This window comes from Chlamydomonas reinhardtii, chromosome 10 (assembly GCF_000002595.2).
Source record: "Chlamydomonas reinhardtii strain CC-503 cw92 mt+ chromosome 10, whole genome shotgun sequence".
In the NCBI taxonomy this organism is placed as follows: Eukaryota; Viridiplantae; Chlorophyta; class Chlorophyceae; order Chlamydomonadales; family Chlamydomonadaceae; genus Chlamydomonas; species Chlamydomonas reinhardtii.
The window spans coordinates 3,690,169-3,713,739 of NC_057013.1; the positions used below are offsets into that span (position 1 = coordinate 3,690,169).

Consider the following 23,571-nt stretch of genomic DNA (forward strand, 5'->3'; position numbering starts at 1 on the left):
CTGGTGGCATGCAAGTCCCAGGTGGGTTGCTGTTGGTTTCTGCGCTTGGTTGCACTCATCACAAGTTCACAACGTCCGCAGGCCGCCGCCCAGTGCACCGGTAGTCGGTCCAGGCCCACTGCCTAATCATGCTTGCCTGCTACCATACACACATGGTGGCACATTTAACGCAGATAAACACGTTGCATATTGAAGACGGCACGAGCACGACGTCGTTGACATTATCGGGACTATGCCACCCTGCCCCTACCCTGTCCCCGTGCCTGTCCCGTCGCACTCCACGCACAGCAGCACACAACAGCAGGGCGACGCGGAGGAGTACACCAGTTGCTGGTTAAAGGCACGAGGACCTGCCAGATGGTAGCCATGTGCGCTTTTGGGGACGCATCGTAACTGTACGTGACTAGTCTGGTGGGCGGCAGACCCGCAGGCGTTTTGGCAGTCAGGATGGAACAACATCCGTGCCCGGTACTCCGGTAAAGGTTCTGGGGCTGAGTGGAGGTATTGGACGAGGTGGATGAGTGGAACCCGACACCGTGCGGAGTCTCTTGAGGAAGACGTGTCCAGGGCGTGCCCATTTTGCCCACCAGTACTTCTGAGCATCCCCACCCTCCAGCTCGAGGTTAACCGCCCATGTGCACGAACACCACGCCGGCGACGCCGTGACTCAGATTGAGTAAGCTTACAGCAACGCTAAGCCGTCACGACTGCCCTGCCCCCGGTTGCCCTGGCGCAGGCGCGAACACCGCGAGCTGTTGCACGCTACGAGGCTTTGGCTTTCGATAAGATGGAACGTTTGATGTATACTCGGTATGGATAACGCTCAAGGAAACGTGCATCAGAGGGCTGGAGCAACTTCAGGGCAGGCGCCCAATTGCTCGCTCGTCGCACACTGGGCGACTGCTTGAGCCGCTTGTGCCGGGCTCACCACTTATTATCACATAGACATCTTATATTACCAAACGGTTACTTCGTTGTCTAGGAGACAGCGACAGACTACAGCGACACAACCCCCGGCCTGCTATTTCCTGCCCGTTTATCCAAATGATTTGAATTTGACACCTCTAGAAGCAGTAGGGATGAACAGGGGCAGCTATTAGAGGTCACCACTTGCCCCCGAAGCTTTGGTAGCTCTTTCGTAAAATGTTTTCATTCGGCAGCAAGGTCAAGCAGAAGCTTACAGCGACGCGGTTTGAATTCTCCTTTGTGGTGCATAATTTGGCGCCATGGCCCGAGGGCGCGAGAGCCATCGCTGTGGGCTATCAACGCGGCAAGCGGCGGCGTGGCGCTACGCGCTCAGTGTATCCTTCTCGGCAGCCGGGAAGGCTGGGTGCGGTCGTGCGCTTCAACGAGCGCTTTGATATGCCGGTGACGCTCTACAAGGTGCGCGCCCGTTGCAAGTCGCGAGGCTGCCAACCGCCAGCCCCATTCATCGCGGGGGCCACTGCAGTCGCGGTTTTTCATGATTTCATATGACGGACCCTCGTAGGCGAGCAGCGGGCATTCGACAAGCAACGGGGGCTTGGGTCCCTTCAAGAAGAAATGCTTGATCCTTGCCGTTCTGGAGACAGACGGCAGGACGCAGGCCACGGCCGCGCTGGGGCGGGTTGTCGTCGACCTGTCAGAGTATGCGGCGATCGAGCACCAGGAGACGCGCACGTTTATGGTCTCGTGCAACAAAGGCATCCACGCTGCCGTCGGCGACCCACAGCTTATGGTCACAATCAGGCAAGCAGGCTGCTGAGGCGGGTATTTGATGGCTAGCATAGCGCCCGGGAGGGTTAGTTCGGTGACGGCAGCGTCACCGGGCGGCGTGTCCAGCGTTGGACGCCGGTACTGGGCTGCCGCGGCGGAGCCTGCCTGGCACGCCGTGCCGCGAGCCCGGGACGGGGGGGCGGCAGGGGGTGAGGACTTGGACAGGGGATTCAAGCAGGTCAGGACCTTGTGTAACCGTGCCTATGGCAGGTGCCATGCTGATGACCGGGTGCTCATCGGTGGTAATGTGCAGGTGTCGGTGGAAGAAGCTGGCGCGGGAGGGCGGCGCCGCTTCAGGGCTGCCGGACGAGACTGCTTCAATGAGCACGGACACGACCGGTGCGGCTGGAAGGGCAGGGTGCAAGGCTTTGAGGGAAATCGCATTTGCAAGCTGCTTTCGACCGTGTATCTGACCTGATGCCGGGCCCGCGCTTTGGCTCTTTCGATGCTACATCGTGGGGGGGGGGGGGGGGTTACATCCATGATTATATAAGAAGTGAAGGCGTAGCCAGGAACATTAGTACAGCAGGCGCGTTGTTACCGATGTCCGTGAAGTCCAGCGGGGGGCATGTTTTTGCAGACCATAAGAGCATGCAGCCGCACCTTCGTTGAGTCTCAGTGCATCGTACTACAAGCAAAGCCATACACGCACGTGTATGTGCTTAAGGCGGACTGCAGCAGCATTGGGTTGAGTTGTGCCGGCGCAAAATAGGCGCACGTGACGGTGCATCGGGACCGCAAAGCCTCCGCCCCACCCGGCGAGGGTAACCTGATGAATGGGGTGGGACATGGTTGTATGGAGCTCCCTTGTAGAGCTCTTTCGCCGCGCTATCACGACAGGACGTTATACGATGTAGTACCCGTCGCGGCGCACTCCTTGGGTGACATTTTGCATGCAAGTTCTGACCCCTTCCCTTGTTCTTTCTCAACACTCACACACAGGCTCGCGCATGACCGCTAATCTGTCATCGTTCCTGCGCTTTAAGTTCACGGGCAAGGGTAACGAGGAGCAGGACCTGCGCGGGTTCGAATCGACGGGCTCCATGGGCGGCGCGCCACCTGGGAACGGCAACGGACCAACCGCGGCTAACGGCACCCGTGGCAGTGTGGCGGGTGACCCCATGAACAAAGTCATGGACACCATCCAGGTGAGTGGGCTGTGGGCGCCGGGGGCGGAGCTTGTCGGTATACAGTTGCTGAGTGGCCAGATTCCCTGCTTGAGACATGTTCTTTGGCTTGGCGAATGTGGTAAGTTGGACATACCGTGCCTGTAGGAGTCGCACGACGAGCCGGCGGAGCCTGTTTTCGCCGGGCAGCTGACGCCGGGCGGCAGTCGCGCCATGACGCCGCAGACCAGCGTGAAGCAGCTGACTCCGGCAAGCAGCAGCCAATTGGCAGACCCAAGGTGAGGCGGTAGGCAGAGAGGGGCTTGGGGGGGGAGTCTGGCAAGGCGCTGGCCCGGCTGAGGGTCATTGTCACCTAACGCAGTCGGCCACAATTCGCTTGGCCGATGGGGGTTTCCCATACCTGTTGCAACGGACTAGCGGTTTGCAACGGACGGGGGCGAGGAGACGCAGTAAACGTGCGATAGAAGGTGTACCCGTGCAAGTTACAGCCGTTTGTTGACCCGGCAATGGCCTGGCTGACGCCGCCATGTCCTGCAGCCCGCATGCTTCTGGGCCCAACGCCATTGAGGCAGCGGCAGCAGGGCTCGGCGGCATGAGCCTTCGCGAGATGCACGCGGCACGGGCAAAAGCGTGAGTGCCCTTTGGGCTTCAATATGCATGACACGCAGGTCGAGGGCACCTGTGCATCCCCTTTAGCTAATCATGTGCCCCCCTTGTGCGCTAATCATGACGACCACGATGAACACCAACTACAGGGCAATGTCAGGCACTCCCAGCCCACGGCGGCTGGACCCAGGGACCGGCGACAGCTACGGGGCGGGCGGGCGGTCACCTGCAGAAGGCAGCCGCGCCTTCCCGGGGTCGTCCGTGCTTCCAGCCGCCGGCAGCAATCTCAGCCTGACTGCCGCCTCCGCCGCCGACTCCGACCTCCTGGTGGCGCTGCGCTTTGAGCTGCTCACAGCGGCGGCCCTGGAGGCGGGCGTGTACATGGCGCGGCGGCCGCCCGGGGTGGGGCTGGGCGCGATGACGCAGTCATCATCAGGCGCCGCGCAGCCCTCTGTCAGCCCGGTCGCCGCCAGCGTGAAGGACCCCGCAGCGTTTGCGCTGCGCGCGGCGCACGTGCCTGCGCGGCGCCTGGCGCGCACAGTGCTGTGCCTGGGCTCCGCCGACGGGCCGCACTTCGGCGCCTCGGCGCTGCGCGTCATCCGCGCGCAGGTGGCTTCCTCCGGCGATGGCCTGGACGTGCTGTCCTACTGGTGGTCCAACGCCGTGCACATGCGCGCCATGCTGGGCGGCTTGTCGCTGGCCGCCGCTGCGGCGGGCGTGCTGGCGCCGGCCGCGGGCGGCATGGGCCTCGCCGTCGCCGCGGCGGTCAGCGCCGGTGGCGCATCCATTGGCAGCCTGGGCGCCGGCCTGGGCGGCGCGCCGGGCGCAGCCCCTGGCAGCGAGCACTGGGCGGCGGCGGCGCTGGTGCCTGAGCTCAAGCGCCTGGAGCGGGCTGTGTTCCAGGACCTGCTGGGGCGCATGTGGGAGCGCGTGCTGCTGCCCACGGTGCTGGGGCGGGCCGGCGGGGCACGCGCGGCTGCGCCGGCAGCCGCCACGAAGCGGGCGCTGCAGGAGGCGGCCATCAAGAAGTGGTTTGAGGGGTTGGAGGCGGTGTGCGCGGCGCTCACCAAGCAGGTGGCTGGCGGGCACTCGGCGCTGCTGCGGCAGCAGGTGCTGCTGGCGGCGCTGAAGCGGGTGGACCTGCTGCTGTTTGCGCACCTGCTGGGCGGGGCAGACCAGCCGGGCGTGGCGGACCTCCTCACGGACTACGACCCGCACGGCAGCCTGGCGGTGTCCGCCGCTGGCCCTGCAGCCGCAGCACCCGGGTCCGCGGCCGCCGCGGTGGCGGCGGCGGCGGCAGCGGCAGCGGCGGGCGGTGGCGTGGGCACCACTGGCGGCGGCGTCATCCCACAGCTGGATGAGGCTAGCCTGCCGTTCGCGAAGGGCGTTCTGACGTTTGGCGGGGGCATGAGCGTAAAGATGACGGTGACGCGGCTGCAGCAGTGGGCGGCGGGGCAGCCGTTGCTGGGCGGCGGCGCGAGTGGCGCGGACGCGGGGCTGGCGGGCGCGGGCACGACCGGTGCGGTTGGCGCAGCGGTTGGCGCGGGTGCAGGTCCGGGTCCGCTGTTCCCGCTGCTGCGCGCGGCGGCGGACCTGCTGATGATGCCGAAGGAGATGCTGGTGGATCGGGCTGTGCGGCTGGACGTGGGCGCGGCGCTGAGCATGCGCAGCGTGCTGCACATCCTGGAGCGCTTCCAGGTGAGTCCGGGGCGACTGGGGGCGAGGAGGCCGGGGTACACACCGGAGTTTGTGGCACGGGATAGGGGAGGACAGGGGCGGCAGGGTTTGCCAGAGTGAATGGACCCCCAACAACACAAGGACAAGCCCGGGGGTGGGGAGGTACATGATGAGTGTCCGTCGTGGTGTTGCTCAGATGTGTACTTGTGTAGGCTATTGCACTGACACGCCTACCCAAATTGTCTACGATTGCAGCCTGATGAGTTCGCACAGGACTCCATCAGCCCCGCCATTCTGGAATCGCTACAGGTGAGCGGCTTGGTTGCAAACCGTGAACACCGAAACTTGTTTATGGCCCGCCTTTCATCCTGGCCTTCAGGGTCTCCCCATGTTGCCGGGCAAGACGCTGTGTACATGCGCTGCAATCAGCGACTCCGCTATCACCCCTTCCTTCCCTGCCCTACGCTCACCCCACAGGAGGACGCGGCGCTGCCGCAGATTCACCTGCGTTCTGCCGCCGCGGACGCCAACGGCGGCTACCTGCCGCCGCCCGACGCGGTGGTGCTGCGCGGCGTGGAGACTGGCAGTGAGCCGGGTCTCGAGTACGACGCCGACAGCGAGGACGAGCTGGAGGAGCTGGCGCAGGTGGTGGCCAAATCTCCCGCCAGCTCTGGCGCGGTAAGCGCCACGGTGCCGCCCGGCGGCGCGGCTATGGCGGTGCGCTTCCGGCTGCTGCACGACGCGTGGGCGGCGGGCATGCCGCGGCGGCGGACGCCGCCCAGCGTGGCGTCTGGATCAGGTGTGGGCATGTAGGACACGCATGTACGCCTCCTTGCCCGAGGCCCTGCAACCTCAGCGCACATGTTCGAACAGCAGCGGAATGGAGGCTGATGACCCTCGTGTGCGTGTGACAGCTTACGCGTGCACGTCTGGCATGCGTCAACCGGGACGGGTGGAAGCAGCACAGCCCGCTGCCTGGCGGTGCGGGATGCCACGAACTCGGGAGTTTTGTTGGGGGAGATTAGCAGCTATGCAGGCGCATGAAAGCATGAGTAAGTGTGTGGCGTGTGACAAACATGTTGCTATGGTTGGACTCGCCGGCAGAGCAGAGAGCGTATGCGGAACTGGCGCCAGGAGGAGAAGGAGAAGGAGCCCATCTGACCCATGTGAAGCCGGCTCCCCGGCTGATGAGAAGCGCGGTTAAGCATGGTTAGGACTACAACCCGCGTGGATTGGGGCGGAACTGTTGAGTATTGTTCCAAAGCAATTGTCTTTCAGTGTATGTCGAAGTCGGTTTGCGTGGTGAAGTAGTGCGATGACTTATGGATTGGCGAAGGGCGTGGGCGTGCCGATTGTGGAGATGACTGACGATGGTTGAATCCGGTCCTGTGTACTTCAGTTGAGACACCATACGGTACGTTGACAAGCACTTCAACATACGACCTTACTCGGCCGCAAGCAGCAATCGAACATGCGTGTAAGGCTCGACACAAGTTGCGACAAAACCTGTACTATCACATTTTTCTCGCTGAACCCAAATATGAAAACGACCAAATGGTAATGCTTCATTCTCGTGCAGTCGGTGAGGACCAAACGCTGCTTGAATGCGGCGCGCCAGGATGCCGAATCGCTCGCTGCGTATCTGGGGCAACCTTCTACTCAGCGCGGTACTGTTATCTGTGTATGCCACATCAGCTGATGTAGCACATACGGGAACGGATCAAAGCGCACAGGCGACACAGGTCTCGTCCTCCGTGTACCGCGGCTTTGCGGCCCTGTGCGCGGTGGCTAAGAACGAGAACCGCTACGTGCGGGAGTGGGTAGACCACCACAAGTGCCTGGGTGCGTGTTGCAAGGGGAGGAGTTGGAGGCAGTCGCCAGGGAGCAGTCAGGGCCGGGGGGCGTGCAGGACTCACACGCTATGTCTGTGGGGCAGGGCTAGTCTGCGCACGTGTATGAAGGGGGGGAGTGGGCACATAGCCCGCGCTGTCGAATCCGCGCCTCTACAAAGATTATGCTCTCACCGCGGGACCTGCAGGTTTCTCCCGCATCTACCTGTACGACCACGGCAGTCAGGAGCGCATGTCCAGCCAGCTGGAGGACCACATCGCCAGTGGCTTTGTGAGTGCACGGCTGCGTGATGGGCGGCTGCACGAATGCTTGTAAATTGTGATCCGGGAAATGCCTACCTTGAACCGGGGCTTCTCGACCTGCGGGACCTAGTCCTGTTCATCACTCCTTCCACACGCTAAGCTGAACTTATTGAAGCCTTCTCCACTTTGCATTATTGCGCAGGTGAGCTACACCTATTTCACAGGGCACCACAAGAAGTACAGCCGCGACGCGCGCCCCACCTCTCTAGAAAAGTTCCTGCTGACGGCGCAGGGCTACGCATACAAGAAATGTGTCAAGTAAGTTCATGCACGGGGCTGGGTCGTTGCAGCAGCTCCACGTAAGCACTGACTATCCCCATGAGTGCACTTGGGGTTGTAAAGTGTATATTCATTCCCAAACCGTACGGCTCCTCCACCCTCGGCCGACCTTGTCGCCCACGCTTGTTGTCGCCGCTTCGTACGCTGCCTGCAGGCACCACAGCAAGTCACATTCATTCCTGGGCTTCATAGACATAGACGAGTTCTTGGTCCTGATGGACCCGGGCATTGTCAGCGTGGAGCAGCTGCTGCGCCCCTACTCGGGCTTCGGCGGCCTGGCGGTGCACTGGCAGCTGGTGGGCAGCAGCAATCACACGGCCCGTCCGGCAGGACCCGTCACCACCAGGTGAGATTTGTGTGGTGGTCGGCTGACAGGGCGCCCCGCGCCGGCTGGGAGGCGGCAGGAGCTGGTGGTGGTTGTGTTGTTGCAGGGGAAGGTGCAAATGAAAGCAGGGCTTGCATCTTCGGTGAGCGGCAAGAAACCGCCCCAATGTAGGCCCTCAGGCGAGAAAGAAGGGCATTTTCCGGGTGCATTCTCGCCGCGTGGGGCTGCGTACGGCCCCGAATCTCGCCAACTACCCCTTTCCGGGGGGTGGGGGGGGGTGGGGGGGCGGACCCCCCCAAACGCTGAAAACTAGGCCCCTTGGGCCCCTGAATGCCGTGGGCGAGAACGTGGTTAGGGCCCTTCTCGCCAGCGGTGGTGGCATACCCCTGGATGATGCAAGCTCTGAGTGAAAGTGCTGGCGGCTTTGTCTCCCCGGCTTTCCCCGCCCTTGCAGCTACACGCACTGCGTAAAGCCGGAGGCTATGGAGAACCGGCAATTCAAGGTGTTTGCCAACACAGCGGCAAGGCCGGTAATGCAGAATCCGCACCGGCCGCGCCTGTTCGCGCCGCAGAACGTGCCCTTCCCCTACCTGGTGAACGAACACCGCAAGCGGATACGCAGGCAAGTGCGGTTGCATGGTGCGATTGCATTGAGTCCCACATCCGGCCCCGGGCAGTGGCGACAACCGCAGGATCCTGCAGAGTGTCTGGGTGTGTTGTGCGTTGATTACGCCGGAACAGTTGCTAAGGCAGTAGCCATATGACCATATTACTAAGTGCCACTCATTGCTCTGCCTTGGATCGTGTCTTCACTCTTCAGCGGCAGCGAGAACCAGCCCACACACATGAAGGCAGCTGTCATGCACTACGTGATCAAGTCCCGCGAGGTGCGGCCATTGGTGGGAATAATGCAATGATCACTTCATTAACATGTTACCGTACCGCTCGCATGTTCCCGCTTGGGGTAATGGAGTCTGCATGCGCGAATGCGCATGCTATGGTAGCACAGCCCTTTATTTGCACAAACAAGCCGTTGGGTTTGCCTATGTGTCCGAATTCGGCATACATGCTTTGCACCTGGGATACTACTACCCAATCCACCACCTTCGCCACATGCGCTCGTGTACATGCCCAGTGCAACGCGGCCCTATCAAGCCACGCAATGTGGTGACCGCATAGCCGTGTGTCCCCTCGCATTCCTGGTGTCACACACACCTGGAAACCCATGGCTTCCATGTACCACTTCGTCACCATCGCCCACATATGACAACAGAACTGCAAGCCCATGCATTGTCAGTTGCATTTGTGTTCGTACCACCCACTGGCCACCTCCGCACTTCCTAACCCCACGTACGCTGCTGAATGCCAATAACACGTCATGTGCATGCACCCATCACGCAGGACTATGAGGAGAAGCTTGCGCGCGGGGGCGGTGCGGGCGTTAAGCGCAAGGAGGGCTACTTCGAGTTCATGGAGCACAAGGCCCGCCACCCCTGCCCCACGTCTCCAGCGGAGCTCCAGCAGCGGCTCTGTCCCGCATCCGGGAATGGCGGCACCAACGGCACTAGTACAAGTGCGGGCCGCTGACGCCGTGCTGTTGCCTGACTAGGAGCAGCGCCGTGAACTGTATGCGCTATGACGTGGAGACGCAGCACAGCAGCCTATTACTTCTGCTGCCCCATCGCGGCGCCACTGAGGTAGTAGTTGACCTTATCAATGATTTGGCCCTCGTTGAGGACGCCCTCAAAGCGGAAGACCATCTTGCCCTTCATGAAAAGCGCAATGGTGGGCAGGGCCTGCGGGTACGGGCGAACGGCTTTGCAGTTCAGGCTAGCACTGGGGGTTGGCAGAACGTATGTAGATCTCAAAATGGAGAATTCCTTGATCGTGTCCATCATCAGCTAAAAGCAGTTACATGTGGGATCACTCGCCACCGCGCGTGCGCAAGCGAGTATTGGGTGCCATACCCGGCACCGCTGATGTACTGACGGGCTGAACATGAGTGTGGAGTGGAACCAATGCATAGGTTATGGACTTTGTGCATGCACAGACGTTGCAGCGCAGCCTCACCTGGATGCGGTGCTGGCTGGCAATGCCGGGGTACTTGTCCGTGTCGATTTTGACAACCTGCACAGTGCAGTGCAATGCCAGCAGAGTCCATGAACACCACCTAATAGGCCAGCGTAATCCAGTATCGTTCGTGACCCCGCCAACGTGCAACTCTTCCTACATCCTCATGCATCCGCATACCTGCAACTTGCCCTTCATCTTGGTCTGCACTGCCGTCAGGATGGGCGACATCATTTGGCAGGGCCCACACCTGGTGGAAAGCAACGCGGTAGGAACGGCGATTATTGTAAGCGCGTGCACATGTGCTACACACGCAGGCACCAAGCCAACCGCGGCGCCCGGCAAGGCGTCAGTGCTATCACGCCACGACCATCCAACCGCCTTACCAGGTTGCGTAGAAGTCCACCAGCAGTGGGAGCTCCGAGCGCGCCAGCATATCATCAAACGACTCTTGAGGGGTACAGGGACAGGGCAAAGTGTCAACGCACGCTCAATTCAGGAGAACAGTTGGGCAAGAGGTCGTGGCCATGGCAAAGTATCATGACCACCGTTCTCTGACACCTTGCAGCACGTCAAGTACATTGTCCCATGCGCACCGAACTGCTGCTTCTGGGCGGCGGTGGCCACACCCCTCCGCGGAACCACGGCCAGTCGTGCAACCCGTGCCGCCGTGGCACGGACAGCGCTGGGGTTCGCTCCACGTAGCGAGCGGCTGTTGGCAAGTAGCGCCATCGCGTAAGGTTGTGCAGCCAAAGACTACAGCAACTGAAAAGCAGAACGCAATTGTTCCGGTAGCTGGCAGGAGAGCGTGGAACTAGTTGAGTTAGATATTTAATTGTGCAAGTAGGTGCTAATTACGCTGTTGTATAGTTCGCAAACACCGGAGCTCAAGCGAAATCGGGGCATCGCGATTGGGGTGACGACCAGAACTTTCCCTTTCTAAGCTTTCCTAAATCCCAGCTTGAGATAGGTCGCGTCTTTGTGAACAATGCATTCCTATTGACAATTCACTGCACAGCTAGCAGCTGCCTAGCATGAGCAGCAGCTGTCGCTGCTCTTCATAGAAGGGCCTGCTAGTTCAGCAGTGAGTAGTTAAGTAGCTGCATACTCAATCTGATAGCCCGCGAGGTGCTCTTATCACCGCGGTAAGCTACAGCCGCGCTGGGCCCCGTTCTCTGCTCCTCCACACCCAGCCCGTGCGGGCGCTGGCGCACGGGCGGCGGCCTGCTGCTCCATTAGCTCGTAAGGCCCTGGCCCTCTGGACCCCAGTGCGCGATGGAACTCCTAACTTCTTTTTGAAGAACAGCCTTACGTAGCTTTTGCAGCTGTGGGACCTAGAGGAGTTGTGCTAACCGACAGTAAACTACAGCCGGGGATCGCCCGCGGCTCGCCAATCAGGGCTAAGCGCGATGGCTGCCCTCACGTTAAGCACAGTATCAAGGGCAAGCCATGATCCAATACAGGAGCGGAGCTCGCTTCGACAGCAGGCCTTAAGAACGTTGGCAGTAATGGCGATGGGGATACTGAGCCTTCTAGTGTGCCCAGCAGCAGTAGCAGCTGCTGCGGCCAGTGGCAGCGGCAGCGACGCCGGGTACTCAGCACTGTGCGCAGTGGGGCGCAATGAGAACCGCTACGTTCGTGAATGGGTGGACTACCACAAGTGCCTGGGTGAGTCGAGCCGGGTCCTGTCTTGTGAGGGTGCCGCACACCGCGCCCGAGCGCGCAACCCCGTGGCGCAACCCGTACACAAGCATTTCACAGCCGATACCATCGTTCATCCTTATCGCTGCCACGTTGTCGGTGCCACCTCTCCATCTCAATCCTATCCCCTGACACCCCCAGGCTTCTCTCGCATCTACCTGTACGACCACGGCAGCAGCGTGCCCATGTCTTCCGAGCTGGGTCCCCACCTGGACAGCGGCTTCCTGCACTACGTCAACTTCAGCGCCGCGCACCGCAAGTTCCAGGAGGGCTACACATCCGACCTGGAGCGATTCATGAGCACCGTTCAGGTGGGAGTGGGGTGGTGGCGTTGTGGTGGTGGGGTTGTGCGTTTTGGTGGGCGGCGGGCTACAGGCTGACGAGTGCTATGGGGTTTGCGGGCACTTGGCAGGCGTGTGTGGGAACATGAGGCCCAGTGGCATGGCAAGCATAGGGCATTCCGGCGCCGGCCGGCGCCTTCTCATGCCAGGCTTCACGCTTCAAGGGGCACCGCGGCCCGGCGCCTGCCGCTCGCCTGCTGGGTGGCTGCAGGGCCAGGCGTACAAGCACTGTATGGAGCAGTGGGGCTCGCGCCACACCTTCATCGGCTTCATTGACCTGGATGAGTTCCTGGTGTTGTACGACCCGGGCTTGAGCAGCGTCAACGACTTGCTGCGGGATTACGAGCAGTTCCCGGGGCTATCGGTGAGAGCCTTGAGAGAAGGTGGCAACACGGGGCAACCGGGGCCGGCGAGAGTTGTGATGGTTTCAGAGAACTACTTTAGATGGCCTGTTGGAACCGGGTAGCATGTAGGTTCCATAGTTGTGAGTGGCGGGGCGAGTGGGGTGCGGATGGTGCGCGGCCGGTAATTCGCATACGTGTACCAACGCTTGTCGATGCGCCACCAGTCCCGCCTGGGCCTCCTGCCGCGTGGCAGAATCCCAACCTGCGGCGGACCGCCTGCGCCTCCCTCACCCCACCACCGCATCACACCATCACCAGATCTACTGGGTGCTGCTGGGCAGCAGCGGCCACGTGGCCCGCCCAAAGGCGCCGGTGGTGGAGTCATACACGGCCTGCACGCCGCATGACCACAAGTTCAACACACAGGTCCGTGGGAGGCCCGAGGCAACACGCCTGGTTTGTCGCGTTCTCGTTTGCCCCCATTGCTCAACCCGTCAACAGGCGCTCACACGCAGTCCGCACTGTTGTCGTACCGTCTTGCTTGCACGCAGTTCAAGACATTTGTGAACACGCGTTTCAAGCCCACCATGTACTCGCCGCACCGCGCCGTCTTCAACGCCACATCGCCCGACAATCTAGAGCCGTACATGGTCAACGAGCACCGCCAGCGCATCGCGCGCGGCCGCAACAAGAACAGCACGCATGAGCGCGGCGCGGTGTTCCACTACGTGACAAAGAGCTTCGAGGACTTCAGCGAGAAGATGAACCGGGGCGGCGGCGCCGGCGTGACGCGGCCCAAGTACTACTTCACACTAATGGACAGGTGCGCTCGCGCGTGTGCTACCGTACGTGTGCGGCGATAAGGGCTGGGGGTTCGAGGTGGCATGCTTTTGCAGGCGCATGTGATGGGCAGCGGTTCGTCTGTGCACCTCGCATACGACACCGGCCAGGACGCGGGGAAGGGTATTTTCACCAGCTTCCAATCATGTAAGCTGTGTGTGCGGCGCCCGCTCCCTCCCACTGTGCTGCATCGCCATGCAGGTACAGCAAGGCCACGTGTGACGGGGCGCTCGCCACACGCTCCCGCTTCTGCGGTGTGCCGGTGCCAGCGGAGGTGCAGGCCAAGCTGGACGATGCGGCGGCAAAGGGGAAAACCGGGCGTGGGAGAGCGGTGGCGAAGAAGAAGGCCAACCCGGCACTATCCTAGCACTGATGACTGAGCAGCAGCTGGCTGGTGTTGCTCTGCTTGCTGGTCATGGAGAGTCAGGAGTTGCAACAATGAGAGGGATTTAAGGTATGGACGTGGCAGGAAATGCTTAGCGCGAGGATTGCTGTTGAGGCTGCATGCACTGGTGATGATTTCGAGCGGCTAATCAGGAAGGCTCGGAAGTGTCGTGTCCTGGATTGGTCACTGATGGAGGGGCGTGTCTAGCCCGATGGCCTGCTTTACATCCACAAACCATTGTACCACATCGCTTCACTAGTACCCTTGCATGACGCACCAGACGAAGGCAGGCGACGCCAGGCGACGCCAGGCGACGCTTTGAATCACACCTGACTTGCAGACCTTGCAGGCTTGCACACGTCTCTCATCCCCTTTTCGCATACATGGGCGCATAGTCGGTCCATGCAGTGATGCAACGACTTGCTACCCTGGATCAGTGCCCTGCCAGTCAACGTCACTCATGCAATGTATGTTACAGTTGCAGCCAGCCCAGCTGGTGCTTGTTCGTCCTTGGAGATATCATGCTTTGTGACAGCGGGGAACCACTCGTAATCAATGCCCTACACCAACACCTTCTGCCTCATCAAGCTCATATTGCTAGCCAGTCATCAATCACCACCATCTTCAAACGCCCGCAACACAATGCACGCCCCGCGGTTCGAACCTGTACGCCCACCTTATGCGAGTCGCTAGGACCCATCGGTGCTGGACGCTAGCCTTCTATAGCCCGCCCTCATCAACCATACAGTTGGGGCACAAGCGTACCACGACTCAGTCGTGAGACTAAGGTTTCGGCGCTCGCAACCAATCAAGCGTTAAATCGTCAAGGATCTACTCCTGTTCAACTTAACATCTCAGCTACTAGCCATAGTCTCAGCTCCCGACCGAAATCGGGGGGATGTATGGGAACAACGCCAACCTGGCGGTTTGGTCGCTGAGTCTCTGTCTTCGAAATGCTCAAATGCACTATCCTCCCCCCCCCCATTCCTCAGTCGAAATGACGGCAATTCATTCTCGCTCACTCTACTGTCAGCCATTCGCCTCCATGAGTGCCGGGACTCCACGTGCGCACCCCATCAAAAGTTACCGCCGTGACAGGGCGCTCGACCGGTGCGCCACCACCAGCACCGCTACCGCCGCCGCTGCCACTCCAGCAACCACATACGCCTGGTTGTTTGTGAGCCAGCCAGCCCAGCCGCCGCCGACCATGCCACCGCGACCCGCTCCGGCCGCCGCGGCCGCCTGCGCCTCTTGCTCCTCCTCCGGCGGCATGTGCTGGTCCTCCGCGTTCTGCGGCGTCAAAACGAGAAGGGAACGATCATGCGCGCGCTGTCATACAATGAAGCGGCCGATCCAGCCACAAGGCACAGACCCGGCACATCCTCTGCCAGTTGCAACCAGTGGTTCAGTCAGGGGGAAGGGCGGTCGCCCTGCAGCCATACCTGCAGCAGTGGTGTGATGATGTACTCAGTGAGTAGCCCCTTCATCTTGCCGGCGTTCAGCACTGCGCCCTCCCAGCTGTTGGTCTTGAGGCGGGCGGGCTCCGGCACGTAGTTGTCCAGCTGCAGCCCCAGAACACACGTGCTGCGTAGACGGCAATGAGGCAATCAGGAAGGCATAGAGCAGTCCACATATAACTCGTGGCTGGCTAGAAAGCAGACAGGGGATGCGGTCCGTTGGGGTTGGCAGTTTGGCACGCAGTTTGGGCATCTTCGCGGCCCCACGGGCTTGCACGTACGAGGTATCCGTGTGCACAAGGCAGCCTATCCTCGGCTGGGCAATTGCTAGCAGTGCCGCTGCTACACAGTTGTGCCCTGAAACCATTCCCTGACAGCCCGCCCTTACTTAGCCGGGTTTGCCTCCTCCGAGCAGTGGATGAACATGCGTTTGCTCGCGGCTTGTAGACTCAGATGCACCGTGAACTTCCGCGCTTTGCCTGGTTTAGTGTACTCGAAGATCCACTGTGCGGGCGCATGGAGGTGTGGGTAGTTCACTTGGTTGGGGCCTGGCGATTGTGACGTGACGTGCCGCTCCCGCATGCATCTATTTTCTTCCCTCGCAATTGTTCATACGCCATACATCCGGTTACCCAATCACCCCCACCTAACAGGTGTGGTCGTTTGAGTTTGCAGCCTGCTTCCCCCGGGTTCCGAAACCGCATGCACCGTGTTCAGTGTTCACCCACACTCCGGCCTCCGGGTCCCACCTGGTCCAGGTACAGGCCGTTCCAGTCCTTCTGGGGCATATACTTGCTGTCAGGCTTGGAATTGCGGGAGCTGGTGTTGGCCTCCGAGGTCAGTAGCACAAAGCCCGCCTCTACCATCAGCACGTGCACCGATAGGGCGAGGCATGGCCCCCCGTCCGTGGTAGCAAGGAAAGATGGTCGGGGACAGGCCTTTGTGAGCAGCTCCGCGAGCTTTGAGTCCTCCATTGCGCCTGTACAATTTACGGCTATGGAGTGAGTTTAAGGCTATGGGGTAAAAGAGGGGACTAGGCGCGATAAGTTGCGTTGATTGCAGTATGACACGATTTAGCCAGTTCGTGGATTATGATCATGTGATCTTGTGACCTTACCAAGCATCATATCAAAGAAATGTGAGTTGCGTCTGCTTTCAAAGTTGAAACTAGGGCGCTGGAGGGATGGATGAGCTGAGTCACGACCATGCATGCAACCACCAATTGTTTGCCTATACGCCATGAAAATTATTTCATCAAATAGTAAGCTTTTTACTGTCTTAATGATGAGCGGCAAGTGGCAGGTCGAGCTTAAACCTGTCGGCTGGTGTCGGAACTGAGCTAGGATACGCTCAAACGGAGAATGGATTCACCAAGCCGGCCTCCCCTATTATGTTCAGCAGCGGCGCGGCGCCTGCAGGTGCTATATGGGTGCTCATCGGTGTCACCGGACACAACAGTCCAGCTCCCCGGCCGAGGCCATACCGGGACGGGGCCGCGCGGTGAAGGCACCGCTGCGCTTTCCCCGCCACCTCAGCCTCAAGCACTGCTGCTGTCTATGGTGGCGATCGGGACTCGCGTGAAGGTCCACCCGCTTCCTGCGTCACCACCGCACCAAGAGGACGCCGAGCACGCAGCACCGTACACGCTTCCTCCTGCGCACGAACCCTGGCTGGCTGTCGGGCTGCAAGTTGCGCGGCAGCTGCAGGTCGGGCACGGCGGCTGGGTGCTAGCTCGCTCAGGCGAGGGGCTTGCCCCAGCAAGCACCGCCTCAGCCGCCTGGACGGCGTCATCCGCGACTGCCGGCTGCGAGCGGGCAGCCGTGGCGCAGTTGCTTGTGCTGTACCAACCAGCCAATGCCGTAGCTGTTGCAGCTATTGCTGCAAAGCCCAGCGATCCAACAGCATCCTCGACGAGCGCGCCTGTGGCGTCGGGTGACGGGCTGCCGCCCACCCTTTCTCCGCTGCTGGCCTTCAATCTGGCAGTGCCGTACACCGTACAGCCGCTGCTGCAGCCGTCGGGCTCGTGCTCAAAAGCCCTCGGCTCCGGTGGTGCGGCTGCGGCGCCGTTGCTGGGCCTGGAGCTTGCGGCACCGCTTCGCGTGGTGCCACTGGCGGTGGCTGTGGCGGACCTGGCGCTGCATGCCTCCACCGTACTGGCAGCCCTCACCTCCTCGGCCACAACCGCGGCAGCTCTCGCCGCCGTCAGGCAGGCGGGCAGCGGCGAGCCTGCGGCACCTGTGGCTGGCTCGGTGCAGCTGTGCAAGGTAGGCGTGCCGCGTGCTGCCGCCATGGCTCGCCTGGGTGGTGCAGGAGGGACTGCAGGAGGCGGCCAGGCCGAGGGCGAGTCCTCCTCGGCGCCAGCGCCTGCCTCCTCATCAACAGGAGCCGACGGCGGGGCTGCGGGTGTGGCAGACCCAGCATTAGCGCTGCTTTCAGAAGGCGATGCGCACGGCGGAGGAGGTGGCGCGGGAGACGGGGTGGACGGGGCTGACGGCGGCAGTGGCGCCAGCACGGTGAGCCGGGACTCAGTGGCGTTGGCGCTGCAGCGCTATTTCAGGAATACTGAGCGGTACGTGAGCGCCGGTGACGTGCTGGCAGTGCCCCTGCTGGCCGCCACCAATGCCGGCGGTCTGGCCAAGGAGGCGCGGCCACACCAGCAGCAGGGGGCGAGGGCAGGGCCCCGACGGCTGGTGTACTTCAAGGTGACAGAGGTGTCCGCCGCGGAGGAGGCGGAGGAGCAGCAGCAGGGGCGGTCGCAGCAGCTGAGCCGGGCCCCGGGCCGACTGCCACTACTGGTCAGCCCGGAGCAGACGCTGCTTGCTCTTCAGGTGGGGTTGGGATGTGGATGAGGGTTGGGTGTGATAGCTGCAGCGACAATGCCCCGTTCTTCCCATGTTTATGTACATACTCGAAGCAGGTGGCAATATGGCATGCACCGGGTCCTGTGCTGTGTTGTCTGGCTTGCTTACTTGTTCTGTGCCTTCCTGCTCCTTGTAATGTCCGTCCAGGGTGGCCTGTGCCAGTCGGCGCTCCCAGTCGGGTGTGAGCAGTCGCCGCAGCCTGAGGCGGACTCTGCCACTGGCTCCGCCTCAGCCTCCAACTTACTGCCGCAGCTTGGCTCGGACCCGGCAGCGGTGCTAGCGTGCGTGCCGCTGCCCGGGCTGGCGGGCACACCTGGGCCGTTGCTGCCGACATGGCGCCGCGTTGCGGAGGTAAGCACTAGCCCAGCCTAGCCTAGCCTGGCCGTTCACTGTTACGACCGCCGACATGCGCCCCACCCTCCATCCTTATTGGGTGCTGCAGGTGCTGGCTCCGCTGCTGCATCCGGCCGCACTGGCTCTAGACCTGCCTGCGCCCGCGCTGCTGCTGTACGGCCCGCCAGGCAGCGGCCGCCGCACCGCCGCCCGCGCCGCCGCCGCTGCACTTGGGCTGCACTTCGTGACCGTGTCCTGCCATGAGCTGGCGCCGCCGCCGGGCGGCTCGGATGCGGCTGCGCAGCGTGGGGCAGCGGCGGCGCTGCGCGCAATGCTGGAGGCAGCCGAAGCGTTTGCGCCCGCCGTGTTGCTGCTGCAGGTGCGTTTGCATCGTACTGCACGTTCCTGATGAGAAGATTGCATGCTGCTTTTACCTTTGTGCCCAACTGTGCCGAATTGTTGTCGGCTTGGAACCGCCTGCCACTGCACCCGCCCTCAATGGACCTGCACAGGACTTGGAGGCGCTGGTGGGGACGCGCAGCGCCGCGGACGGACCCGGCCAGCAGGGCCAGGGCGCGGGCGGCGCCGCCAGTGCCGCGCAACGCTGTGCCGAGGTGCTGGCAGAGGCGGCGACGCGCAGCGGCAGTTCGGCGGCGAGGCAAGGAATCATGTGGGGCGGGTCCTGCGGTGGCGCTGCTGGCAGCAGTGCGACGGGCATTGGTGGCGGCCGCAGCACGCCGGGGACTCGGTACGTGCCCGCATCGATAGTGGTCGGGTGTGGACGTGGCGAGGGTACCGGTATCAGTGCAACGATTTGTCGTGTCCCTCCCTGCTGCCGTGCCCTGCTCCCTTCCATGCTGCGTCAGCACCTTCCTGCGGTCTTGCCTTTTGAACTCGTAGCTGCTTGGCTGTTTCCGTTTGCTTTCTCAAACCCCGTCCCACCTGCCTGCCGTGCTTGCCTCGCCGCTAGGCCGCCCGGCTTCGTGGCGGTGCTGGCCACAGCGAATGCGTTGGAGGACGTGCCGCTGCCTCTGGGCCGCTGCTTCACGCATACACTGGCGGTGGCGGCACCCTCATCGGAGGAGCGCCGCCTGCTGCTGCGCCACCTGCTGCGGTCAGCGGCAGCGGCAGCCGATGCAGCAAGCGCGGCCGGCATGCTTCCGGGCTGCGAAATGGGTTTGGGGGACGGAGCGCTAGGGGACACCGCAGAGAGGGAGCTGGATGCGGCTGCGGACTCGCTAACGGCGCAGACGGCGGGGCTGCTGCCGAGGGATCTGTGTGGTTTGGCGGCGGATGCGGCGGCAGCGGCTCTGGGCAGGGCGGCGGTGGCAGCGTTTCCGCCGGGAGTGCTGCCCGCATGCCTCCGCGGCAAGACTGTCACCGGCAGAGCGTTGGCGGCGGCAGGTGCAAACACGCGCTCGGTTGTGGGCTCTAGCACAGCAGCAGCGCCTGCCCATGCTTCAACAGGGGGAGCCGTGGCGGCATTGGACCTAGACCGCGACGTCCGGGCTGCGCTGGACAGAGTCAAGTCGCGGACGGCTGTTGAGGTAAGGGCCGGCTGGCTTTGTGCTGCAAACTGCAAGTTGGCCTTGCACATACGTGCAGCGCACAGGCATAGCAAGGGCTCTCCTAAGAGCGACAGCCATAGGCGTCGGTGAGAGGTCGCGAGTCCAAGATTTGTGCGTGGCGTTGACATACAGGTGGGTGCACCGACCGTTCCGAATGTCAAGTGGGACGACATCGGCGGTCTGGAAGATGCCAAGCGTGTCATTACCGACACGGTGGAGCTCCCGCTGCGACACCCGCAGCTCTTCGCCGCTGGCCTGCGACGGCGCAGCGGTGTGCTACTTTATGGGCCACCAGGTATGATGTGCATGCGTACACAGCTGCTATGCAAGCGCGCCGGAAGCAGCCGCCAAGGGAGCCGCCAGCATGCCATACACCACGTTTCCGAAACCGGAAACGTGGTTGACACCTCATTCACTTTTGGCCGCGAACGGCAACTGTGACAATTCTTTTGTTTCTTTTGCTTGAATTAATGTAGGTAGCGGAAAAACGCTGCTGGCGAAAGCTGTCGCAAGCCAGTGCGCGGCGACATTTATGAGCGTCAAGGGTCCTGAGCTCATCAATATGTACATTGGCGAGAGTGAACGACAGGTAAGGGTTGCATTTGCCGTCGTGCAGGACTATGCTGATGCGAGCGATTCCCTCAGAGCTGTCGTGTTCGTGCGGCGACGGGTATCTATTAGCGATGGGCGCTAGCAAACTGCATCAAAACTATCGTGTACTGCTTCTGATTCGATGAGGGTTGTTGCCAGGGCGAAGCCTCGGCTGGGGCAACCCCGCCGTACAGACGCCACCTCACTGACTGTACCTCAATCAACGAGTCGAAGCTACTCAGCCAGCGACGATGGCGTACGTGTTCCGGGTTGTACAGAATGATAACGGTGTAGTGTTTTCACGACGATGCGGCCAGCAAGGCATGGGCCGCAAAGCGTGTCACTGGGCGTGGATGGCGACGCGGTACCAAGTGGCGAAGGGCACGCGTGCTAGTGGCTCTGCTGTGAAAGCCGTTGCGATGTGTGCCCTTGAATCCCCCTGTACAACGCATGACAGCTGCACTATGACGCTTCGCTGTGGGACAGGTCCGTGAGGTCTTCGCTCGGGCCCGGCGCGCTGCGCCCTGCGTGGTCTTCTTCGACGAGCTCGACTCTCTGGCGCCCGCCCGCGGCGCGTCTGGCGACTCAGGTGCGAGAGGATCGACACTCGCGATCGACGCAATAGGTCGAGGTTGGTAGGCATGCCTTTATTCTTGAAGTCTATGCCATCGCTCTGCCGTATGCAATTAATCAAGTGCGCTCCCATGCCATACCGGTATTATCAATACGCACCCAGGCGGCTGGTGTGCCCACCCTCCCTGCCCGGTTGTGCCCTTTCCGGCTTCCCGCTCCATGTACGCCCGCTCTCTTCCCCAACAGGCGGCGTCATGGACCGGGTGGTCTCACAGCTGCTGGCGGAGATTGACGGCCTCAGCGCCGGAGGCGGAAGCGGTAACGGAGCTGGAGGCGGTGGGGCGAGCGGCACCGGCGGAGCTAGCGGCATGATATTTGTGATTGGCGCCACCAACAGGCCTGACCTGCTGGACCCCTCGCTGCTGCGTCCCGGGCGGCTGGATGTGCTGGTGTATGTGGGCATTGCGGAGGACGCCGGCTCCAAGGCCAAGGTGCTGCAGGTGCGTCCGCCCCGCGCTCCAGGACTGCCGCTGCTGCAACAGGCCCGCCCATGGGGATGGGGTTGTGTCCATTATTGCCAGGGGCTAGGGTAGTCGTTTGTGACATACAGTTTCATAGGGATTGGGCGGTGCCAAGGGCGGCGATATGCGCCTTGAGCGCGCTGAAGCATTGCTTGTGCAAAGCAGCTACTACCGCGAATTTGTGCATAAGCCCCGTCGCTGGGCGGCAGCCTGTGCCCGCACCATTGCCCACGTCCCGCATTTTGCAATGCCCAAATCCCTGCTTGCAGGCTCTAACCCGCAAGTTCTGTCTGGCCCCTGACGTCAACCTGCCAGCTGTGGCCGCCGCCTGCCCCATCACCCTCAGCGGTGCTGATCTGTACGCGCTGTGTGCGGACGCCTGGATGGGCGCCCTGCAGCGACACATCCGCGCTGTAGAGGTACCGGAGCCGGATGCGGCGCGGGCGGAGCAGGCTGAGGTGCAGGCGGGGTCCCAGGCGGCGGCGGCGGCGGCAGCGGCGGCAGGGAAGCCAGGAGTGGACGGAAGTGAGCCACACGACGGGCTGGTAGCTGCAGCAGGAGCGGCGGTGCCAGCAGCTGGAGCTGGGGTTGACAGTGCAGCAGAAGATGACATCCAAGGCATGGGGACACTGGGCGCTTCCATTCGCAAGAAGAGGGCCGCTCGCGCGGCTGCGGCCGCGAAGGCGGCCGCAGCTGCTGCAGCGGCAGGGGCCGGCAGCAGCAGTGCCGACTCGCCACCTCAGCTCGCTGCCGCGGCCGCCACAGACCCAGTGCAGGCTGCAGGTGCCATCAGCACCGAGGCCGTAGCGCCGGGCGCCAACCCTGCTGCACACGGGGCCCCTGGGCACGTGCCTGCGATGCTGGCACCCGGCGCTGCCCTTACCGCCACGGATACTACCCAAGCACCCTGTGTAGCCTCGGCGGAGGCTGCGGGTCCTGTTGCAACAGCCAGTTGTGGGGAGGCATCAGCAAGCACTGGCAGAGCCGATGCGCCTGGCGCTGGCACGGATGCGGTGGTGGTGTGTCAGGCAGACTTCATGGCGGCGCTTGAGGCACTGACGTCCTCGCTGAGTCGGTCGGAGCTGGCCAAGTATGAGGCGCTGCGCCGGCAGTACGAGGGCGCTGGCACTGGGGGCACTGGTAAAAGCAGCGTCGTCGGCAGCGGTGGCATCTTACCGAATACAGGTGGTTAGGTGGTGGCAGCGCTGGAGGCTGCTGAGGCTGAGGAAGGCATTCAGAGGGCGAGCGGACCTACGCTTGGGGGAATGGTTCCGTGCGATCGCCCATGCAGACAGGGGACGGCGCACGGAGCCAGAAGGGAATGCAACCCCACTTACAGTACCCATGCTTGGCCCCGGCTCAGTTGAAACCAGGCCAAGCAGTGCATCAAAGCGGGCATACGGCCACATGGTTGCGGGGACGCTGTGTGCCAACAGTGCAAGCCATGGTCTTGAACATAGGGGTACAAACGGGCCAGCCTGAACAGGGCCGTTGCTGTAGTCTATGGGTAGCATGTGCCAGCTGGCGCATTGTACCGCAGCCGTGTCGGAAGCGCGCAGGCTTATTGGAGAGTGGCACGCCTGGGTACGTCTGGGTGCGCCTTGTGTCGAGTTGTCGATCCACCTTTTTCTGAAAATTTTGCGTGTCGTAAAGCACTGAAATGTATCACAAAGCTCTGCTTTACTGGATGTAAAGCGTGCTGTTGATATGAGTCTGCGACGGCGGGGTATCCCAATCCGCGCCCGTTTGCTGCGAAGTCTCTTAATCCCTGCAACGTGATTGCTGCATGTTCTTCCATCACTCTTGATTTAACAGTCGTCTTCAATCCCGATGAACGCGTCGCAAGCAAGTAGGCCCGTCAGTTGACGGCAGCCAGCCCTTTGTGTAGCTCATAAGGCCTCTGTTAGGTCACGAAACTATCCAAGCTGATCTATAAAGTGTGGCATACGGTGCATGACAATACTGGCACAAACGAGTCTTACCAGCCGGCGACATTTCATTGCCATTGGCGGTTGTTGCTGCCGCTGGGGCCTGCATATGGAAAGCTGCCGTGCCGCTCAACTA

General features: G+C 61.9%; 6 protein-coding genes across 6 annotated transcripts; 4 read left to right on the forward strand and 2 right to left on the reverse strand.

The window, feature by feature from the left end:
- Positions 1 to 949: 949 nt before the first annotated feature.
- On the forward strand, positions 950 to 6,710 carry CHLRE_10g446000v5 (uncharacterized protein). Its single transcript, XM_001698231.2, has 9 exons — positions 950 to 1,383; positions 1,490 to 1,728; positions 2,009 to 2,094; positions 2,698 to 2,903; positions 3,030 to 3,160; positions 3,420 to 3,512; positions 3,638 to 5,186; positions 5,421 to 5,474; positions 5,643 to 6,710. Exons 1-9 carry the CDS (start codon positions 1,144 to 1,146, stop codon positions 5,976 to 5,978), a joined length of 2,934 nt encoding a protein of 977 aa, XP_001698283.2. The 5' UTR covers positions 950 to 1,143; the 3' UTR covers positions 5,979 to 6,710.
- Positions 6,711 to 6,758: 48 nt separating this feature from the next.
- Positions 6,759 to 8,690, forward strand: CHLRE_10g446050v5 (uncharacterized protein). The gene is made up of 6 exons (XM_043066887.1): positions 6,759 to 7,007; positions 7,204 to 7,286; positions 7,461 to 7,576; positions 7,752 to 7,943; positions 8,377 to 8,544; positions 8,664 to 8,690. The coding sequence occupies exons 1-6, from the start codon at positions 6,785 to 6,787 to the stop codon at positions 8,668 to 8,670; spliced, it is 789 nt and encodes a 262-aa protein (XP_042920284.1). The 5' UTR covers positions 6,759 to 6,784; the 3' UTR covers positions 8,671 to 8,690.
- A 2-nt stretch (positions 8,691 to 8,692) lies between these two features.
- On the reverse strand, positions 8,693 to 10,840 carry CHLRE_10g446100v5 (uncharacterized protein). The gene is made up of 5 exons (XM_001698415.2): positions 10,589 to 10,840; positions 10,379 to 10,442; positions 10,173 to 10,242; positions 9,993 to 10,049; positions 8,693 to 9,718 (listed from the first exon to the last, which is right to left on the reverse strand). The coding sequence occupies exons 1-5, from the start codon at positions 10,722 to 10,724 to the stop codon at positions 9,587 to 9,589; spliced, it is 459 nt and encodes a 152-aa protein (XP_001698467.1). The 5' UTR covers positions 10,725 to 10,840; the 3' UTR covers positions 8,693 to 9,586.
- A 118-nt stretch (positions 10,841 to 10,958) lies between these two features.
- CHLRE_10g446150v5 (uncharacterized protein) lies at positions 10,959 to 13,980 on the forward strand. Its single transcript, XM_001698234.2, has 6 exons — positions 10,959 to 11,660; positions 11,835 to 12,004; positions 12,246 to 12,398; positions 12,697 to 12,804; positions 12,930 to 13,201; positions 13,420 to 13,980. The coding sequence occupies exons 1-6, from the start codon at positions 11,507 to 11,509 to the stop codon at positions 13,583 to 13,585; spliced, it is 1,023 nt and encodes a 340-aa protein (XP_001698286.2). The 5' UTR covers positions 10,959 to 11,506; the 3' UTR covers positions 13,586 to 13,980.
- Positions 13,981 to 13,982: 2 nt separating this feature from the next.
- On the reverse strand, positions 13,983 to 16,178 carry CHLRE_10g446200v5 (uncharacterized protein). The gene is made up of 4 exons (XM_001698416.2): positions 15,810 to 16,178; positions 15,449 to 15,564; positions 15,046 to 15,187; positions 13,983 to 14,893 (listed from the first exon to the last, which is right to left on the reverse strand). The coding sequence occupies exons 1-4, from the start codon at positions 16,032 to 16,034 to the stop codon at positions 14,687 to 14,689; spliced, it is 690 nt and encodes a 229-aa protein (XP_001698468.1). The 5' UTR covers positions 16,035 to 16,178; the 3' UTR covers positions 13,983 to 14,686.
- Positions 16,179 to 16,318: 140 nt separating this feature from the next.
- On the forward strand, positions 16,319 to 23,490 carry CHLRE_10g446250v5 (uncharacterized protein). The gene is made up of 10 exons (XM_043066888.1): positions 16,319 to 17,888; positions 18,069 to 18,272; positions 18,364 to 18,633; positions 18,767 to 19,002; positions 19,225 to 19,801; positions 19,955 to 20,117; positions 20,299 to 20,411; positions 20,900 to 21,002; positions 21,233 to 21,486; positions 21,777 to 23,490. The coding sequence occupies exons 1-10, from the start codon at positions 16,617 to 16,619 to the stop codon at positions 22,698 to 22,700; spliced, it is 4,116 nt and encodes a 1,371-aa protein (XP_042920285.1). The 5' UTR covers positions 16,319 to 16,616; the 3' UTR covers positions 22,701 to 23,490.
- Positions 23,491 to 23,571: the final 81 nt, after the last annotated feature.

Bases quoted from the DNA above. Each gene is read 5' to 3' on its own strand.
- CHLRE_10g446000v5 (XM_001698231.2), top strand. From the start codon at position 1,144: ATGTTTTCATTCGGCAGCAAGGTCAAGCAGAAGCTTACAGCGACGCGG. The intron at 1,384-1,489 runs GTGCGCGCCCGT...GGACCCTCGTAG, and splicing joins TGCCGGTGACGCTCTACAAG to GCGAGCAGCGGGCATTCGAC. The intron at 5,475-5,642 runs GTGAGCGGCTTG...CTCACCCCACAG, and splicing joins CCATTCTGGAATCGCTACAG to GAGGACGCGGCGCTGCCGCA.
- CHLRE_10g446050v5 (XM_043066887.1), top strand. From the start codon at position 6,785: ATGCCGAATCGCTCGCTGCGTATCTGGGGCAACCTTCTACTCAGCGCG. The intron at 7,008-7,203 runs GTGCGTGTTGCA...CGGGACCTGCAG, and splicing joins AGACCACCACAAGTGCCTGG to GTTTCTCCCGCATCTACCTG. The intron at 7,287-7,460 runs GTGAGTGCACGG...ATTATTGCGCAG, and splicing joins ACCACATCGCCAGTGGCTTT to GTGAGCTACACCTATTTCAC.
- CHLRE_10g446100v5 (XM_001698415.2), bottom strand. From the start codon at position 10,724: ATGGCGCTACTTGCCAACAGCCGCTCGCTACGTGGAGCGAACCCCAGC. The intron at 10,443-10,588 runs GTGCGCATGGGA...GTACCCCTCAAG, and splicing joins CGCCCAGAAGCAGCAGTTCG to AGTCGTTTGATGATATGCTG. The intron at 10,050-10,172 runs GTATGCGGATGC...TGCACTGTGCAG, and splicing joins AGATGAAGGGCAAGTTGCAG to GTTGTCAAAATCGACACGGA.
- CHLRE_10g446150v5 (XM_001698234.2), top strand. From the start codon at position 11,507: ATGGGGATACTGAGCCTTCTAGTGTGCCCAGCAGCAGTAGCAGCTGCT. The intron at 11,661-11,834 runs GTGAGTCGAGCC...TGACACCCCCAG, and splicing joins GGACTACCACAAGTGCCTGG to GCTTCTCTCGCATCTACCTG. The intron at 12,805-12,929 runs GTCCGTGGGAGG...GCTTGCACGCAG, and splicing joins ACCACAAGTTCAACACACAG to TTCAAGACATTTGTGAACAC.
- CHLRE_10g446200v5 (XM_001698416.2), bottom strand. From the start codon at position 16,034: ATGGAGGACTCAAAGCTCGCGGAGCTGCTCACAAAGGCCTGTCCCCGA. The intron at 15,565-15,809 runs GTGGGACCCGGA...GCGCCCGCACAG, and splicing joins ACGGCCTGTACCTGGACCAG to TGGATCTTCGAGTACACTAA. The intron at 14,894-15,045 runs GTATGGCTGCAG...TTGACGCCGCAG, and splicing joins TCATCACACCACTGCTGCAG to AACGCGGAGGACCAGCACAT.
- CHLRE_10g446250v5 (XM_043066888.1), top strand. From the start codon at position 16,617: ATGGTGGCGATCGGGACTCGCGTGAAGGTCCACCCGCTTCCTGCGTCA. The intron at 18,273-18,363 runs GTAAGCACTAGC...TGGGTGCTGCAG, and splicing joins CATGGCGCCGCGTTGCGGAG to GTGCTGGCTCCGCTGCTGCA. The intron at 18,634-18,766 runs GTGCGTTTGCAT...GGACCTGCACAG, and splicing joins CCGCCGTGTTGCTGCTGCAG to GACTTGGAGGCGCTGGTGGG.